General features: G+C 34.2%; 1 protein-coding gene across 1 annotated transcript in view; it reads right to left on the reverse strand.

The window, feature by feature from the left end:
* Window positions 1-16,971, reverse strand: part of LOC142146903 (mucin-16-like) — a 32,662-nt gene that overhangs the window by 11,602 nt on the left and 4,089 nt on the right. The window contains exons 10-31 of the mRNA XM_075204678.1: window positions 16,597-16,766; window positions 16,307-16,342; window positions 15,955-16,094; window positions 15,606-15,673; window positions 14,795-14,964; window positions 14,506-14,541; window positions 10,547-10,686; window positions 10,198-10,265; window positions 9,568-9,737; window positions 9,261-9,296; window positions 8,912-9,051; window positions 8,564-8,631; window positions 6,346-6,515; window positions 6,039-6,074; window positions 5,690-5,829; window positions 5,363-5,430; window positions 4,833-4,999; window positions 3,740-3,757; window positions 3,468-3,631; window positions 1,022-1,089; window positions 601-770; window positions 39-77 (exon numbers count right to left, since the gene is read on the reverse strand). Coding sequence (XP_075060779.1) covers window positions 39-77; window positions 601-770; window positions 1,022-1,089; window positions 3,468-3,631; window positions 3,740-3,757; window positions 4,833-4,999; window positions 5,363-5,430; window positions 5,690-5,829; window positions 6,039-6,074; window positions 6,346-6,515; window positions 8,564-8,631; window positions 8,912-9,051; window positions 9,261-9,296; window positions 9,568-9,737; window positions 10,198-10,265; window positions 10,547-10,686; window positions 14,506-14,541; window positions 14,795-14,964; window positions 15,606-15,673; window positions 15,955-16,094; window positions 16,307-16,342; window positions 16,597-16,766 — 2,282 coding nt within the window. The remainder of the gene's footprint in view (window positions 1-38; window positions 78-600; window positions 771-1,021; window positions 1,090-3,467; window positions 3,632-3,739; window positions 3,758-4,832; window positions 5,000-5,362; window positions 5,431-5,689; window positions 5,830-6,038; window positions 6,075-6,345; window positions 6,516-8,563; window positions 8,632-8,911; window positions 9,052-9,260; window positions 9,297-9,567; window positions 9,738-10,197; window positions 10,266-10,546; window positions 10,687-14,505; window positions 14,542-14,794; window positions 14,965-15,605; window positions 15,674-15,954; window positions 16,095-16,306; window positions 16,343-16,596; window positions 16,767-16,971) is intronic.

The following is a 16,971-nucleotide window of genomic DNA, read 5'->3' on the forward strand; positions in this document are numbered from 1 at the left end:
TACAATAATCAAGGTACCATGTTAATGCAATAACTTACTTGTTGTAGTAAGTGGTGTAGTGTTGACAGTATTGTAACCTAAAGAAACAAAGATAAAACAATGTGCTTTTCTGTTACAACTTCAAATTGGTATTTCTTCTGTACATCCATTTTCACATAGACAAAACACTGAATCTCATTTACAAAGTGCGCTGGATGTGGAGCACAAACACTTTGGTTTTGCACCTGTGCGCCAAAATGGCTTGCCAAATGAAATCAGATTTTTGCGTTTCTCCAGAAAAATATGCACATTGGTGCACCTAATCTGTACTTTGTATGAAACCCTTTCATTCTTCCCAACTTCTCAGAATGGCTGGAACAAACTCTTACTCCTCCACAAATGCTACCATTTTCCTCCGCTAACCTGCGCTTTAGAGAAAATCTATACACAACAGAGCAGATCCAACATGGCACAACCAAAGTGGATTTTGCATTGGGCCTTGGTCGTTTTTCACTTTGTAAATGTGTCCCACTATGTTTATAGTGTGCAAATGAGCTTCTTGAGTTTGACCAATCTATAATATTTCAAAGTATTTAATTTTGCAAATGCCCATGGCCTTACCATTAACATAAAGACTGTTTTTGTCCAGGTCATAAATTCCCAGCTTAGTAATGTTTGAAGTCATTGTAGAAAGCTCATTGTAAAGGGACACCGTATCAATCTGACGTCCAGTTACATCTTTCTTGATTATGCAGATGGAGTTTACTTTGGTGCCGGTACCAGTAGATTTGCTGAAATAAAATTTGGCAAATTCTTTTAACATTAGCAGAAATGCTGTAACATTTCTAGAGCAGTCATCTTGAACCTAAAGTACGAAAGTAAATGATAAATAAAGAGCAATATTACTGTCCACAGCACTTTGACACATATCCACAAATGCTGCAAATTTAAAATAGTTTGTTGTAATTTAATACCTACTTTTTAAAGGTCAATCCTTCTACATATGTTTAACTATTTGCAACTATTAATGTTTGATACTCACACAAAACTGTCAACATTACAGCTGCTCAACTTGCTGCTGACTGAGCTGTTCTTCATTAAATTGTTCACCTAACAAAAAAGGAGAGAGAAAGCTGCTAAATAGCTCAATACATGTAACTTGGTTGTTTTACTCCAGACTCCGGCGATCAAGGACTAGATTTACTAAAGGATGGTTTGTTAAAAACTAGAGATGTTCACTGACCCCTGTGTTCTGATTTTGGTTTTGGATCTGGATTAACTTCGTGTTTGGGTTTCGGTTTTGGCAAAACCGCCCTTGTGTGTTTTGGTTTTGGTTTTGGATCTGGATTTTTTAGAAAAATTGCTAAAATGTGCTAAAATCACATAATTTTGCTCTTTTTTTGTTCCTACATTATTATTAACCTCGATAACACTAATTTCAAATCATTTGCAGTCAATTTTGACCACCTAACAGGTCACAATATTATTTTCATACACTTTCGGACAAATACTGCAGCGACCTGGCTGGATGCTAAGCGACAGAGCAATGACTCAAAAACACAGCAGTTCCTAGCACATCTAGAAAACGTTGGCACACAGCAGTGGCAGAATAGAAAAGTGGTGCAAGATTGTCCTTGGATGATGAAACCAGTTATGGTTCATTTGATCGCTCCACCCATTTCTTGGATAACTGAGGTAATTCTACAGCTAATACTTGGCAACGAGTACTGACCCCCCGGAATGCGTGCTTTTATCAGACCCACACCAATCCAGGGTGCCAGACATTACACTAATTCCCAGCAAAAGGCAAGTTCATCACTGAGCTTCGAATCAGCCCAAAATTCCCACAAAATTATAATATAGTTAGGTACTTTTGATGTAAAGTGCAAATTACAAACACATAACGAAATAGCAGCAAAGTGGAAGGTAATACATATACACGTCTATTTAGACATCCTTGCTTACATTACTTCTGCAAGCAACATTGTTCTTTGTTAATAAAACTGTTGTCTTTATACCGTTCAAAAATATTAAAAATAATCCTCCACCATTCTTTGAATGTTGATAGTTAATAGCAGGATCAGGTGGAGTTACAGCAGAGGTGTCACTAATTCTGGTCAATTCTTTTACAGTAGACAAGACCAGATGTCAAAATATTGACTGCGGATTTATACCAAGCCTGCCAGCCCTATTATTTGTATTTCAGCAATGACAATTAGCAATGGAGCAATGGAGCTCTCCTCTTTGTGTGTAACGTATATAACATAGTACAATTTTACTGCAGATTTACACCAAGCCTGCCAGCCCTGGTATTTGTATTTCAGCAATGACAATTAGCAATGGAGCAATGGAGCTCTCCTGAATGTCCCTGTAGACTTTGAAGAACACTGCTACCCCCTCCTCTTTCTATTCTACCTATGATGCAGCCCAACTGCTCTACACACTACCAAGAAGTGTGCTACTCCTTCTGTGTCCCTCTGTGAAATGGCGCTGGATTGCTGTTGAGGGCGGTACTTATAGAATCCAAAAACCGCGAGATCCGAGATCTGACAATGTAACAATGACGTTTTGCCTCATTTTCAATTCCGAGGGCAAGCGAAAGTACAGAGCCGGCTTGGCTCGGTACTCGGATCTGCTAAATTCGGGTGTGTTCGGTTCTCGGGGAACCGAGCCTGAACATCTCTGTTGAAAACCTTCTGTTTTAGGTGGATTTTGCAGAGAAGTTGGCTATTACTAAAGACCAAACTGCTAGAAAACTGCCTACATTCCAAATCACCATCCGTAATAACCGTCAGATTTAATAAGCTGATGTTTGACAAACCGATGGAAAAACACCAAACAGACAGAAAAAGGTGTTGATGTGAGATTCTTCAAACAGCATGCCATTTAGAAGAGGATGCACCATTGAGATGAATTAGGGAGGCAATCCTAATTTAGTGATTAAGACAACAAAATTAATTTATAATGAATTATTAATTACGTTTTCGGGGTATATGTTATTATATATATATATATATATATATATATATATATATAGGCATTAATTAATTGTGATGTTGCAACACTATAAACTGCTTTGGTGCACCATTACAAGTCCCCCATAACATAATGATGCAATAATATGTGTAAGATTATAGATTAATATTAATAAACAATAAATTTGCCCCATAAGTCAATTAGAAATTAATTTTGCCCCCTTAAAAAATAATGACTGCCTTCATGGTGAATCCTCTAATGTTCTGAATGACAAGATAGCTCAAATATCATGACGGGTTAGGTGCTTTGAAACTGCAACACATCACTGCCCTATATTAAAATCAACTGCCGGCATTGTGTGGCGGTTAAAACCACCACCTAACACGATTTATAGCCAAACTAGCCTAAAGTGTCTTCCAAAAATATCTATTTCTATAAAGTTTTCCAAAATTCTTGTCACCAAGTTTTTTTAAAAAATACATAAATGACTTCAATTCTCTGTGGGTACTTACCAAGAAAAGGACATTTGCCGTTGTCGTGTTGTATTTCGCAGAGTTTTTTATCCCAAGGTCAGAGGTGTAAATCAGATTAGTGATTGTGAAGTTAAGGGTGATGACATCATAATTGGTTGTTTGTACTGGAGCGATGGTAGCCACCTGAATGGTGGGCTCCACGACTACAGATAAAATGAAATAACAATTTATGTAACAATAAAATCTATTTAGGCATTTCTATTGTTTGTGAACAGCAGAACCAAGAAAACCAAAATATAGCTGCTACTTACTTGCTGGTTTATTATATTCTGGGGAAAAGAAGGAAAGAAAGAAAAACATTTCAGTTCTGTGTGAAGAAAGCTATAAATCCTTAACAGTATTTTTGAAGGTTCACGAAGAACCCTATCTAATAAATTCTACAGGCAGCAATTGTATTATAAATTAATATTCCATAAACAACCATAGGTATGGGATCTAATTTCCAGAACTCTTTGGATGACGAGTTTTCTAGATAAGAAGTTTTTTTTGTAGCGTGAAGCACTATTCCTATTCATAGCACATTATAAATGACTTCTGCCTTTCCCCGCACTACCCCTGGTATTCACCTCAACAGTGAGAGGCACTTTGTGATCATGTCAGTGTATGAGCAGAAGTGATTATTTATGTTTTGGTTTCTTTGTAGTTTATGGAACGTTTTGTATAACAATAGATCCAATCATAGATTAAGTTTTTTTTAAGCAATGGACTTTGACAGCAAATCAGGCAAGAACAGTAAAAAATATCAACTAACATAAACAAATCAATTAAAAGGAAAAATAATATAACTTGTTATTTCAAGCTAATAGCACTCTTAATAACGTGATTTTAAAAATGATTTTGCCACTCCCTACCTACTTTCATTAACGGTGAAGTTCTTCCTGTCTGCCAGTGAGGACCTCTGATGTAGTTGGGCTTTGACAATGGGGTACCTAACTTACACAGCTGTCCGCAGTGGAGCCTAATGATAGACCCACCTAGAACTGCTTCTGTTATCTGATATGATTATATTCCATAATATCAGCACAGCAACTATTTGCATTGGGACATGCCAATAGTTATTGTTGGTCGCTGAAGTTTTGGAATGAAGGACTCATCTGCAAGTCAGGTCCTCCTTTCTGGTGCATTTTCATAAGGGGTGATTTATCAGGGGGTTAAATGTGTTCTAGGGAGGGACCCTAACCATTCAGGTAAGGGAGTGGCTAAATGCTTTTTTTTAGAGATAATTTTATAAAAAGTTATTAGTCTTTAATTTAATGTAAAACAATACAATAAAACAGGCTGATGTTTTGTAATATGTTCCCCTAATTAACTAAACTTAAATAACTTAGTTCAGTGTCCTCTTACCATTAACATATAGACTGTTGGGATCCATATTATATAATCCAAGTTTGGTAATGCTGTTTGTCAAATTGCTTATCTCCTGGTACAAAACCACTTTGTCAATTGTTGAAGAACTGGAATTACTGACATAGTTGCAGATGGCGTCAACTTTAGTATTACTGTTTGATGACCTGTATATGAAAATGAAATATTACAGTTTCAATCTGCCACAAGCAAAACAACTAATATGTAAAGTATATCATGGATCTGGGGACTAAAATTTACAAGCATATAGCACTTAAATAAAATCCTACTTGAAGCTTACAATTTCAAACCCAGAGCATGAAATCCCTATGCGATTGGAAGATATGTTTTTTATAGAGATCTTACATTTTCACTGGTATTACATGCATTAAATACGTAAGTCCTTGTGAAATATTAAATGTCATAAGGTGAATAATTCATTTTATTGATAGCATGTATACGACAGCAATGTCTGTATATATTTACAGCAGATGTATTATAAAAATTGTAGCACAATATTTATCTCTTACGTAAATCTGATAACTTGACATGTTGGGGAGGAAGACTTCAGTGTGGTTTTGTTCATCACAGAATTCAACTGAAGGAGAAAATATATATTTATACAAATTCACAAGTAATGACATGTTTATTATGGATTCCCGAAACATCTGATCAAAAGTTAAAGCAAAGTAAACATAAGTTCTAAAAGTGGCATAAACAACGAGTTGTGTTATTCTCAAAATATTCTGTAAAACTTTGGGATTTCTTTTCTTTTTTTGCCAGAGAAATCATATTTTCAGTGTTTCTATTTAGTTGCGCACATTATAGTTCTAGGTATTATTTAGGACACATCTTACCAAAATAGTAATTATGCGCTGAGTACTGTTGAAGGTTGAGGTATTGTTTGTCCCCATGTCTGTAGTGTATGGGAGATTAGTTAGTGTGAAATTCACGGTCAAGATTTTGACTGCTGCTATTGGTGTGGTTGGTATTGTACCTGAAATGCAAACAAGTAAAAATAAATTAAAGCACAATAATTGTTACAATAAAAAACATTGAATTAAATTATTAATAATATGAGTATATGCTGTCTTTCCCATTGGATGTCAGTTGTAATAATGGACATGTAAATAAAAAAGTATTGTATCAGACTTCCTTTACCACAAACCAATAAACTACAAATTCATTTAACTGATATGAACTTACTTGTGGTTGGTGTAGTTGACAGTTTTTCATTGTAACCTTAATAAAAAAAATAAGAAAATGAAAAACTTAAGCCTAAAGATATCCAATGGTTGACCTATCCATAGTTTAATAATATATTTACTGAAAAATCCTTTCTTCTATTCCAAAATGATTGTCTTTATCATTGTTATTCAAGCAAACTTTGTTTTCTACAGTAATAAAATCAACTTTTATTCATTTAAAATAAAAATGTAGTAAAATCAGAATGTAAAGTAAAATGTACAATGTCTAATAAGACATAGTGGGACCTCTAACTTTTTGACATTACCATTAACGTAAACACTATTGGGATCCAGGGTATACATCCCCAGTTTGGTGGAGTTGCTTGTCTGGTTTTTCAGCTCTTGGTAGAAAGCCACTGTATTAAATGGGAGAGACAGCGACTGGTTGGTGTATGTGCAGATGGCATCAACTTTAGTGTCTTTGGAATTTGCCAACCTTTAAAATAGTGAAAAAAGAGATATAATAAGCATCATCATTTATTTACACAGCAACAGCATCGCAGAATATGCGCTGTAGGTTGGGATTCAGAGGTCATTGATCAAAGAGCTAATATATATATATATATATATATATATATATATATATATGTATATATATATTCATACATTACTCTATTACTTATCTTGTAGTCAAAAGACTTTTCTATAAAATCTGTTACTCCGGACATGACAATGACTTTGGAGATATTACTGATTGAGTAACCTATGAAATGATTTTCTACTTATTGGGATAAATGGTTTATAAAGATTTGTTTTTCTTTTACTGATATTACCCATTAAATGCTGAAAGTCCCTGTGATGTAATAAATAAGGGTGTGCACCGGCCACTTTTGGTGTTTTGGGTTTTGGGTTCTGATTAGCTTGAGGTTTTGGGTTCTGATTTGTTTTGCCAAAACACCCCATGAAAGGTTTTGGTTCTGATTTTGGGTTTTGGGTTCTGATTTTTTTTTTAAAAAAAGCATAAAAAGTGCTAAAATCCATATTTATTTTTTTTTCACTCCTACACTATTATTAACCTCAATAACATTCATTTCCACTCATTTCCAGTCTATTCTGAACACCTCACACCTCACAATATTGTTTTTAGGCCAAAAGGTTGCACCGAGGTAGCTGGATGTCTAAGCTAAGCGACACAAGTGGGCGGCACAAACACGTGGCCCATCGTAGGTGGCTGTGTAGGCTTGAATGGCCTTTTGCTGCGCCTCCATCCTATGCAGCATATAGAGGGTGGAGTTCTAGCGCGTCACTACCTCTTGTTTTAGTTGATGGCAGGGCAGGTTCAGGCTTTTTTGATGTAGCAGGAACAGTGAACGTAGTTTAATATCTGATACTAATATTTCTGCACTGCAAGAACAGTGAACGTAGGTAAATATATCAGTACTAATATTTCTGGACTGCAAGAACAGTGAACGTAGGTAAATATAGCAGTACTAATATTTCTGGACTGCAAGAACAGTGAACGAAGGTAAATATATCAGTACTAATATTTCTGGACTGCAAGAACAGTGAACGTAGGTAAATATAGCAGTACTAATATTTCTGGACTGCAAGAACAGTGAACGTAGGTAAATATAGCAGTACTAATATTTCTGGACTGCAAGAACAGTGAACGAAGGTAAATATAGCAGTACTAATATTTCTGGACTGCAAGAACAGTGAACGTAGGTAAATGTTGCAGTACTAATATTTCTGGACTGCAAGAACAGTGAATGTAGGTAAATGTTGCAGTACTAATATTTCTGGACTGCAAGAATATATTGCTCTAGAATTTTTTTTATACTTTTTAAAAAAAAAATAATTATTTTTTTGAAAAAAAATTTGTATAATTTTATTTTTTATGATTTGTTAATAATTATAAAATTACTATGGACTTATCAGAACAAAGCACAGGACAAAAGCACCACTGGACTCAGCAGGACAGACAGTGGCCAAAGCACCACTGGACTCAGCAGGACAGAGCACAGGACAAAAGCACCACTGGACTCAGCAGGACAGAGCACAGGACAAAAGCACCACTGGACTCAGCAAGACAGAGCACTGGCCAAAGCAACACTGGACTCAGAAGGACAGAGCACAGGACAAAAGAATAAAGCACCACTGGACTGATCACACAGGAGCAGGAGCACCACTACCCTACAACCTCCCTCTTCCCTGATCACAGCCCAAATGAAGATAGCGGCCGCAAGAGCCGAATTTATGACATCCGAGTCTCACGAGATCCGACGCGAGACTTGGATGTCACAGCCTCGTTTCGGATTTTTTTCACGGGCGGAAGTACCCGAACAGTGCTCGGATCCCGTCGGATCCGCACTGTTCGGGTGGGCTCGGATTAGCGGAATCCGAACCCGCTCATCCTTAGTAATAAATGCCATAAAGTGAATAAATAGTTTTCTTTTTAGCATGTATATGAGAGTAGAATCTGTTTATATGTTGTACATACAGTAAATATATAAAAGTAATCGTAGTACAATATTTATATCTTACGTAAATCTGATAATTTGACATGTTGGGGAGGAAGACTTCAGTGTTGTTTTGTTCATCACAGAATTCAACTGAAAAGGGAGAAAATATATTCATAAAAATCCACTGGCAGAGGAATGTAGATAATGGTTGCCTGAAGATCTGCTTAAAATATTTAAGCTAAGGCAACATTTAAAGCAAAGAAAATATCAGTTATGGATGTGACCAAAAGAAAGTAGAGCGAGTTGTGTTGCTCCCTCATATACTGTAAAATAATTGAATGTTTTCATCTCATTACCAGAAAAATCACATTTTCATTGTTTTTTTAGTCATGCAGATTATACTACAATAATTATTTAGGACACATCTTACCAAAACAGACATTATGCGCTGAGTACTGTTGAAGGTTGAGGTATTATCTGTCCCCATGTCTGCAGTGTATGGGAGATTAGTTACTGTGAAATTCACGGTCAAGATTTTGACTGCTGCTATTGGTGTGGTTGGTATTGTACCTGAAATGCAAACAATTAAAAATAAATTAAAGCACAATAATTGTTACAATAAAAAACATTGAATTAAATTATTAATAATATGAGTATATGCTGTCTTTCCCATTGGATGTCAGTTGTAATAATGGACATGTAAATAAAAAAGTATTGTATCAGACTTCCTTTACCACAAACCAATAAACTACAAATTCATTTAACTGATATGAACTTACTTGTGGTTGGTGTAGTTGACAGTTTTTCATTGTAACCTTAATAAAAAAAATAAGAAAAGGAAAAACTTAAGCCTAAAGATATCCAATGGTTGACCTATCCATAGTTTAATAATATATTTACTGAAAAATCCTTTCTTCTATTCCAAAATGATTGTCTTTATCATTGTTATTCAAGCAAACTTTGTTTTCTACAGTAATAAAATCAACTTTTATTCATTTAAAATCAAAATGTAGTAAAATCAGAATGTAAAGTAAAATGCACAATGTCTAATAAGACATAGTGGGACCTCTAACTTTTTGACATTACCATTAACGTAAACACTATTGGGATCCAGGGTATACATCCCCAGTTTGGTGGAGTTGCTTGTCTGGTTTTTCAGCTCTTGGTAGAAAGCCACTGTATTAAATGGGAGAGACTGCGACTGGTTGGTGTATGTGCAGATGGCATCAACTTTAGTGTCTTTGGAATTTGCCAACCTTTAAAATAGTGAAAAAAGAGATATAATTAGCATCATCATTTATTTATACAGCGACAGCATCGCAGAATATGCGCTGTAGGTTGGGATTCAGAGGTCATTGATCAAAGTGCTAATATATATATATATATATATTCATACATTACTCTATTACTCATCTTGTAGTCAAAAGACTTTTCTATAAAATCTGTTACTCCGGACATGACAATGGCTTTGGAAACATTACTGATTGAGCAACCTATGAAATGATTTTCTACTTATTGGGATATATGGCTTATATAGATTTGTTTTTCTTTCACTGATATTACCCATTAAATACTGAAAGTCCCTGTGATGTAATAAATGCCATAAAGTGAATAATTAGTTTTCTTTTTAGCATGTATATGAGAGTAGAATCTGTTTATATGTTGTACATACAGTAAATATATAAAAGTAATCGAAGTACAATATTCATATCTTACGTAAATCTGATAATTTGACATGTTGGGGAGGAAGACTTCAGTGTTGTTTTGTTCATCACAGAATTCAACTGAAAAGGGAGAAAATATATTCATTAAAAATCCACTGGCAGAGGAATGTAGATAATGGTTGCCTGAAGATCTGCTTAAAATATTTAGGCTAAGGCAACATTTAAAGCAAAGAAAATATCAGTTATGGATGTGACCAAATGAAAGTAGAGCGAGTTGTGTTGCTCTCTCATATACTGTAAAATGATTGAATGTTTTCATCTCATTACCAGAAAAATCACATTTTCATTGTTTTTTTAGTCATGCAGATAATACTACAATAATTATTTAGGACACATCTTACCAAAACAGACATAATGTGTTGAGTACTGTTGAATGTTGAGGTATTGTCTGTCCCCATGTCTGTAGTGTATGGGAGATTAGTTACTGTGAAATTCACAGTCAACATTTTGACTGCTGCTATAGGTGTGGTTGGGGCTGTACCTGAAATTCAAACAAGTAAATATCAAACAAAGAAAAATATAATGCTACAATAACAACATCTATATGAATTAATAACAAGTATGTGTTTTCTATCCTATTTGATATCAATTTTTAAAATGGGCATTTCTTTAAAGTAGGATTGTGTCAGCCTTCTTATACCAAAGACCAATAAAGTAAAAATTCATTTTACTGATTGTGAACTTACTTGTGGTTGGTGTAGTTGGCAGCTTTTCATTGTATCCTTGATAAAAAGAAAGAAAATGCAAAATTTAAAAAAAAAATTGTAAGCCTAATGATAATCAATTATTAATCTGTCCAAAGTTTAGTATAATATTTATTGATGTCTGCTTTTTTCTACCACTAAATGATTGTCTTTATCACTGTTATTTCAGATAACTCTGTTTTACATACTAAGAAAAAATACTTTTTATTTAATCCAAAATTGAAATGTAAAGAAACATGTAGATGTATACAGTAAGACACAGTTGGAGGTGTAACATTAGACATTACCATTGACATAAACACTATTTGGATCCAGGGTATACATCCCCAGTTTGGTGGAGTTGCTTGTCTGGTTTTTCAGCTCTTGGTAGAAAGCCACTGTATCAAATGGGAGAGACTGCGACTGGTTGGTGTATGTGCAGATGGCATCAACTTTAGTGTCTTTGGAATTTGCCAACCTTTAAAATAATGCAAAAAAAAATCTAAATATAATGCTGCAAATGAAATATATATACAGAGATTATTGGGGTTCAGAGAGCATCAACTATTAAGCGAATTTTCACTATTAATTGTTTTGTAAACAAAAATAAATAAAATATTCATATTTTACTCTATTACTTAAGTGTATCAGTCACAGCGGCCCTGTATAGCATATTAATGAATAAAAAAATATTGTAAAAAAATTTGAATTATGCTCCCCCTCCCAAAGAGCACTAGGGTTGGTGAAGCTGTTACGGAAGGGGTGTACATTTTTTTTTAACAAATATAATCATTTTAATTTTTTTTAAAAAAACTGCAAGGTTTGTTGCACCAGCATAAAGCATTTGCAAATGATCCCTCTCTTAAAGACCGATTTGCAGTTGTCTTCAACTCACCATAGCATGTAAAGTCCATGAACGTGCCCTTACATTGCTAGGCTCGCCCACTAACTTCCCAATTCCACCTCTCTAAGCGCAGAGAACTGTAAGGGGGAGATCCGTCTCAGTCAGAATGCAAACTGAGACGGATCCTTGGCTAAAAGGGCTATTTGCGCTGATTAGTTGGACTTGCTTCCGATTCTAAATCAGGGCCTAAATTTCTAAAAGTAACGTATCACTTACGTAAATCTCCTAATTTGACATTTTGGAGAGGAAGAATTCAGCGTTGTTTTGTTCATAACAGAATTCAACTGAAAAAAGGAGAAAATATATTTATAAAACTCCACTAGGTCTGACATGTACATAATTGTTTCCTAAGACATCTACTTAAAATATTTTCATGAAATGGATCTTTTAAGGAAAGAAAATATTAGATATCAATGTGGCCAAAAGAAATTAGAGCGAATGGTGTTGTTCCCAACATATACTGTAAAATCATTGAATCTGATTTAATCTCATTACCAGAAAAATCACATATTTATTGCTTTTATTTAGTCATGCAGAATATACTACTAGAATAATTTATGCTTACCAAAATAGACATAATATGTTGAGTACTGTTGAAGGTTGAGGTATTATCTGTCCCCATGTCTGCAGTGTATGGGAGATTAGTTACTGTGAAATTCACGGTCAAGATGTTGAATGCTGCTATAGGAGTGGTTGGGGCTGCACCTGAAATTAAAAATAATAAAACAAAAGCAAAATAAAATACACTGCTACAAAAAAAACCTAAATATGAATTAATTATAACTTGAATATGTACTTTCTTTTCTATATTATGTCACTTGTAATAAAGGAAATTTATTTCAATTAGTATAGTGTCAGTTGTCTTGCTCCATAAACCAATAAACTACAAATCAATTTCATTGATATGAACTTACTTGTGGTTAGTGTAGTTGGCAGCATTTCATTGTATCCTTGATAAAAAGAAAGAAAATGCAAAATTAAAGCCAAAAGATAAGCAAATGTTGACCTATCCGGTGTTTAATATAATGTTTACAGATATTTTATTTTTCTATCCCAAAGTGACTGTCAGGATCACTATTATTTGAGATATTCCTATTTTACACACTAAGAAAAAATATTTTCATTTAATCCAAAATTGAAATGTAAGGAAACATACAGATGTATACAGTAAGACACAGTTGGAGGTGTAACATTAGACATTACCGTTGACATAAACACTATTTGGATCCAGGGTATAGATCCCCAGTTTGGTGGAGTTGCTTGTTTGGTTTTTCAGCTCTTGGTAGAAAGCCACTGTATCAAATGGGAGAGACTGCGACTGGTTGGTGTATGTGCAGATGGCATCAACTTTAGTGTCTTTGGAATTTGCCAACCTTTAAAATAATGCAACAATAAATCTAAATATAATGCTGCAAATGAAATATATATACAGAGATTATTGGGGTTCAGAGGGCATCAACTATCGTGCAACTTTAACTATTAATTGTTTTTCAAACAAAAATAAATAAAATATTCATATTTTACTCTATTACTTAAGTGTATCAGTCACAGTGGCCCTGTATAGCATATAAATGAATAAAAAAATATCGTAAAAAAAATTAAAATTATGCTCCACCTCTTAAAGAGCACTAGGGCTGGTGAAGCTGTTAGGGAAGGGGTGTACATTTTTTTTTAACAAAATTAATCATTTTAAAATCTTTTTTAAAAACTGCAAGGTTTGTTGCACCAGCATAAAGCATTCGCAAATGATCCCTCTCTTAAAGACCGATTTGCAATTGTCTTCAACTCACCATAGCATGTAAAGTCCATGAACGTGCCCTTACATTGCTAGGCTCGCCCACTAACTTTCTTATTCTACCTCTCTAAGCGCAGAGAGCTGCAAGGGGGAGATCCGTCTCAGTCAGAATGCAAACTGAGACGGATCCTTGGCTAAAAGGGCTATTTGCGCTGATTAGTTGGACTTGCTTCCGATTCTAAATCAGGGCCTAAATTTCTAAAAGTAACGTATCACTTACGTAAATCTCCTAATTTGACATTTTGGAGAGGAAGAATTCAGCGTTGTTTTGTTCATAACAGAATTCAACTGAAAAAAGGAGAAAATATATTTATAAAACTCCACTAGGTCTGACATGTACATAATTGTTTCCTAAGACATCTACTTAAAATATTTTCATGAAATGGATCTTTTAAGGAAAGAAAATATTAGATATCAATGTGGCCAAAAGAAATTAGAGCGAATGGTGTTGTTCCCAACATATACTGTAAAATCATTGAATCTGATTTAATCTCATTACCAGAAAAATCACATATTTATTGCTTTTATTTAGTCATGCAGAATATACTACTAGAATAATTTATGCTTACCAAAATAGACATAATATGTTGAGTACTGTTGAAGGTTGAGGTATTATCTGTCCCCATGTCTGCAGTGTATGGGAGATTAGTTACTGTGAAATTCACGGTCAAGATGTTGAATGCTGCTATAGGAGTGGTTGGGGCTGCACCTGAAATTAAAAATAATAAAACAAAAGCAAAATAAAATACACTGCTACAAAAAAACCCTAAATATGAATTAATTATAACTTGAATATGTACTTTCTTTTCTATATTATGTCACTTGTAATAAAGGAAATTTATTTCAATTAGTATAGTGTCAGTTGTCTTGCTCCATAAACCAATAAACTACAAATCAATTTCATTGATATGAACTTACTTGTGGTTGGTGTAGTTGGCAGCATTTCATTGTATCCTTGATAAAAAGAAAGAAAATGCAAAATTAAAGCCAAAAGATAAGCAAATGTTGACCTATCCGGTGTTTAATATAATGTTTACAGATATTTTATTTTTCTGTCCCAAAGTGACTGTCAGGATCACTATTATTTGAGATATTCCTATTTTACACACTAAGAAAAAATATTTTCATTTAATCCAAAATTGAAATGTAAGGAAACATACAGATGTATACAGTAAGACACAGTTGGAGGTGTAACATTAGACATTACCGTTGACATAAACACTATTTGGATCCAGGGTATAGATCCCCAGTTTGGTGGAGTTGCTTGTTTGGTTTTTCAGCTCTTGGTAGAAAGCCACTGTATCAAATGGGAGAGACTGCGACTGGTTGGTGTATGTGCAGATGGCATCAACTTTAGTGTCTTTGGAATTTGCCAACCTTTAAAATAATGCAACAATAAATCTAAATATAATGCTGCAAATGAAATATATATACAGAGATTATTGGGGTTCAGAGGGCATCAACTATCGTGCAACTTTCACTATTAATTGTTTTTCAAACAAAAATAAATAAAATATTCATATTTTACTCTATTACTTAAGTGTATCAGTCACAGTGGCCCTGTATAGCATATAAAAGAATAAAACAATATCGTAAAAAAATTAAAATTATGCTCCACCTCTTAAAGAGCACTAGGGCTGGTGAAGCTGTTAGGGAAGGGGTGTACATTTTTTTTTAACAAAATTAATCATTTTAAAATCTTTTTTAAAAACTGCAAGGTTTGTTGCACCAGCATAAAGCATTCGCAAATGATCCCTCTCTTAAAGACCGATTTGCAATTGTCTTCAACTCACCATAGCATGTAAAGTCCATGAACGTGCCCTTACATTGCTAGGCTCGCCCACTAACTTTCTTATTCTACCTCTCTAAGCGCAGAGAGCTGCAAGGGGGAGATCCGTCTCAGTCAGAATGCAAACTGAGACGGATCCTTGGCTAAAAGGGCTATTTGCGCTGATTAGTTGGACTTGCTTCCGATTCTAAATCAGGGCCTAAATTTCTAAAAGTAACGTATCACTTACGTAAATCTCATAATTTGACATTTTGGGGAGGAAGAATTCAGCGTTGTTTTGTTCATAACAGAATTCAACTGAAAAAAGGAGAAAATATATTTATAAAACTCCACTAGGTCTGACATGTACATAATTGTTTCCAAAGACATCTACTTAAAATATTTTCATGAAATGGATCTTTTAAGGAAAGAAAATATCAGATATCAATGTGGCCAAAAGAAATTAGAGCGAATTGTGTTGTTCCCAACATATACTGTAAAATCATTGAATCTGATTTAATCTCATTACCAGAAAAATCACATATTTATTGCTTTTATTTAGTCATGCAGAATATACTACTAGAATAATTTAGGCTTACCAAAATAGACATAATATGTTGAGTACTGTTGAAGGTTGAGGTATTATCTGTCCCCATGTCTGCAGTGTATGGGAGATTAGTTACTGTGAAATTCACGGTCAAGATGTTGAATGCTGCTATAGGAGTGGTTGGGGCTGCACCTGAAATTAAAAATAATAAAAACAAAAAGCAAAATAAAATACACTGCTACAAAAAAAAACATAAATATGAATTAATTATAACTTGAATATGTACTTTCTTTTCTATATGATGTCACTTGTAATAAAGGAAATTTATTTCAATTAGTATAGTGTCAGTTGTCTTGCTCCATAAACCAATAAACTACAAATCAATTTCATTGATATGAACTTACTTGTGGTTGGTGTAGTTGGCAGCATTTCATTGTATCCTTGAGACAAAGAAAGAAAATGCAAAATTAAAGCCAAAAGATAAGCAATTGTTGACCTATCCGGTGTTTAATATAATGTTTACAGATATTTTATTTTTCTATCCCAAAGTGACTGTCAGGATCACTATTATTTGAGATATTTCTATTTTACACACTAAGAAAAAATAATTTTCATTTAATCCAAAATTGAAATGTAAGGAAACATACAGATGTATACAGTAAGACACAGTTGGAGGTGTAACATTAGACATTACCGTTGACATAAACACTATTTGGATCCAGGGTATAGATCCCCAGTTTGGTGGAGTTGCTTGTTTGGTTTTTCAGCTCTTGGTAGAAAGCCACTGTATCAAATGGGAGAGACTGCGACTGGTTGGTGTATGTGCAGATGGCATCAACTTTAGTGTCTTTGGAATTTGCCAACCTTTAAAATAATGCAACAATAAATCTAAATATAATGCTGCAAATGAAATATATATACAGAGATTATTGGGGTTCAGAGGGCATCAACTATCGTGCAACTTTCACTATTAATTGTTTTTCAAACAAAAATAAATAAAATATTCATATTTTACTCTATTACTTAAGTGTATCAGTCACAGTGGCCCTGTATAGCATATAAATGAATA

The sequence above is a fragment of the Mixophyes fleayi genome, chromosome 1 (genome assembly GCF_038048845.1).
Source record: "Mixophyes fleayi isolate aMixFle1 chromosome 1, aMixFle1.hap1, whole genome shotgun sequence".
Taxonomy (NCBI): domain Eukaryota; kingdom Metazoa; phylum Chordata; class Amphibia; order Anura; family Limnodynastidae; genus Mixophyes; species Mixophyes fleayi.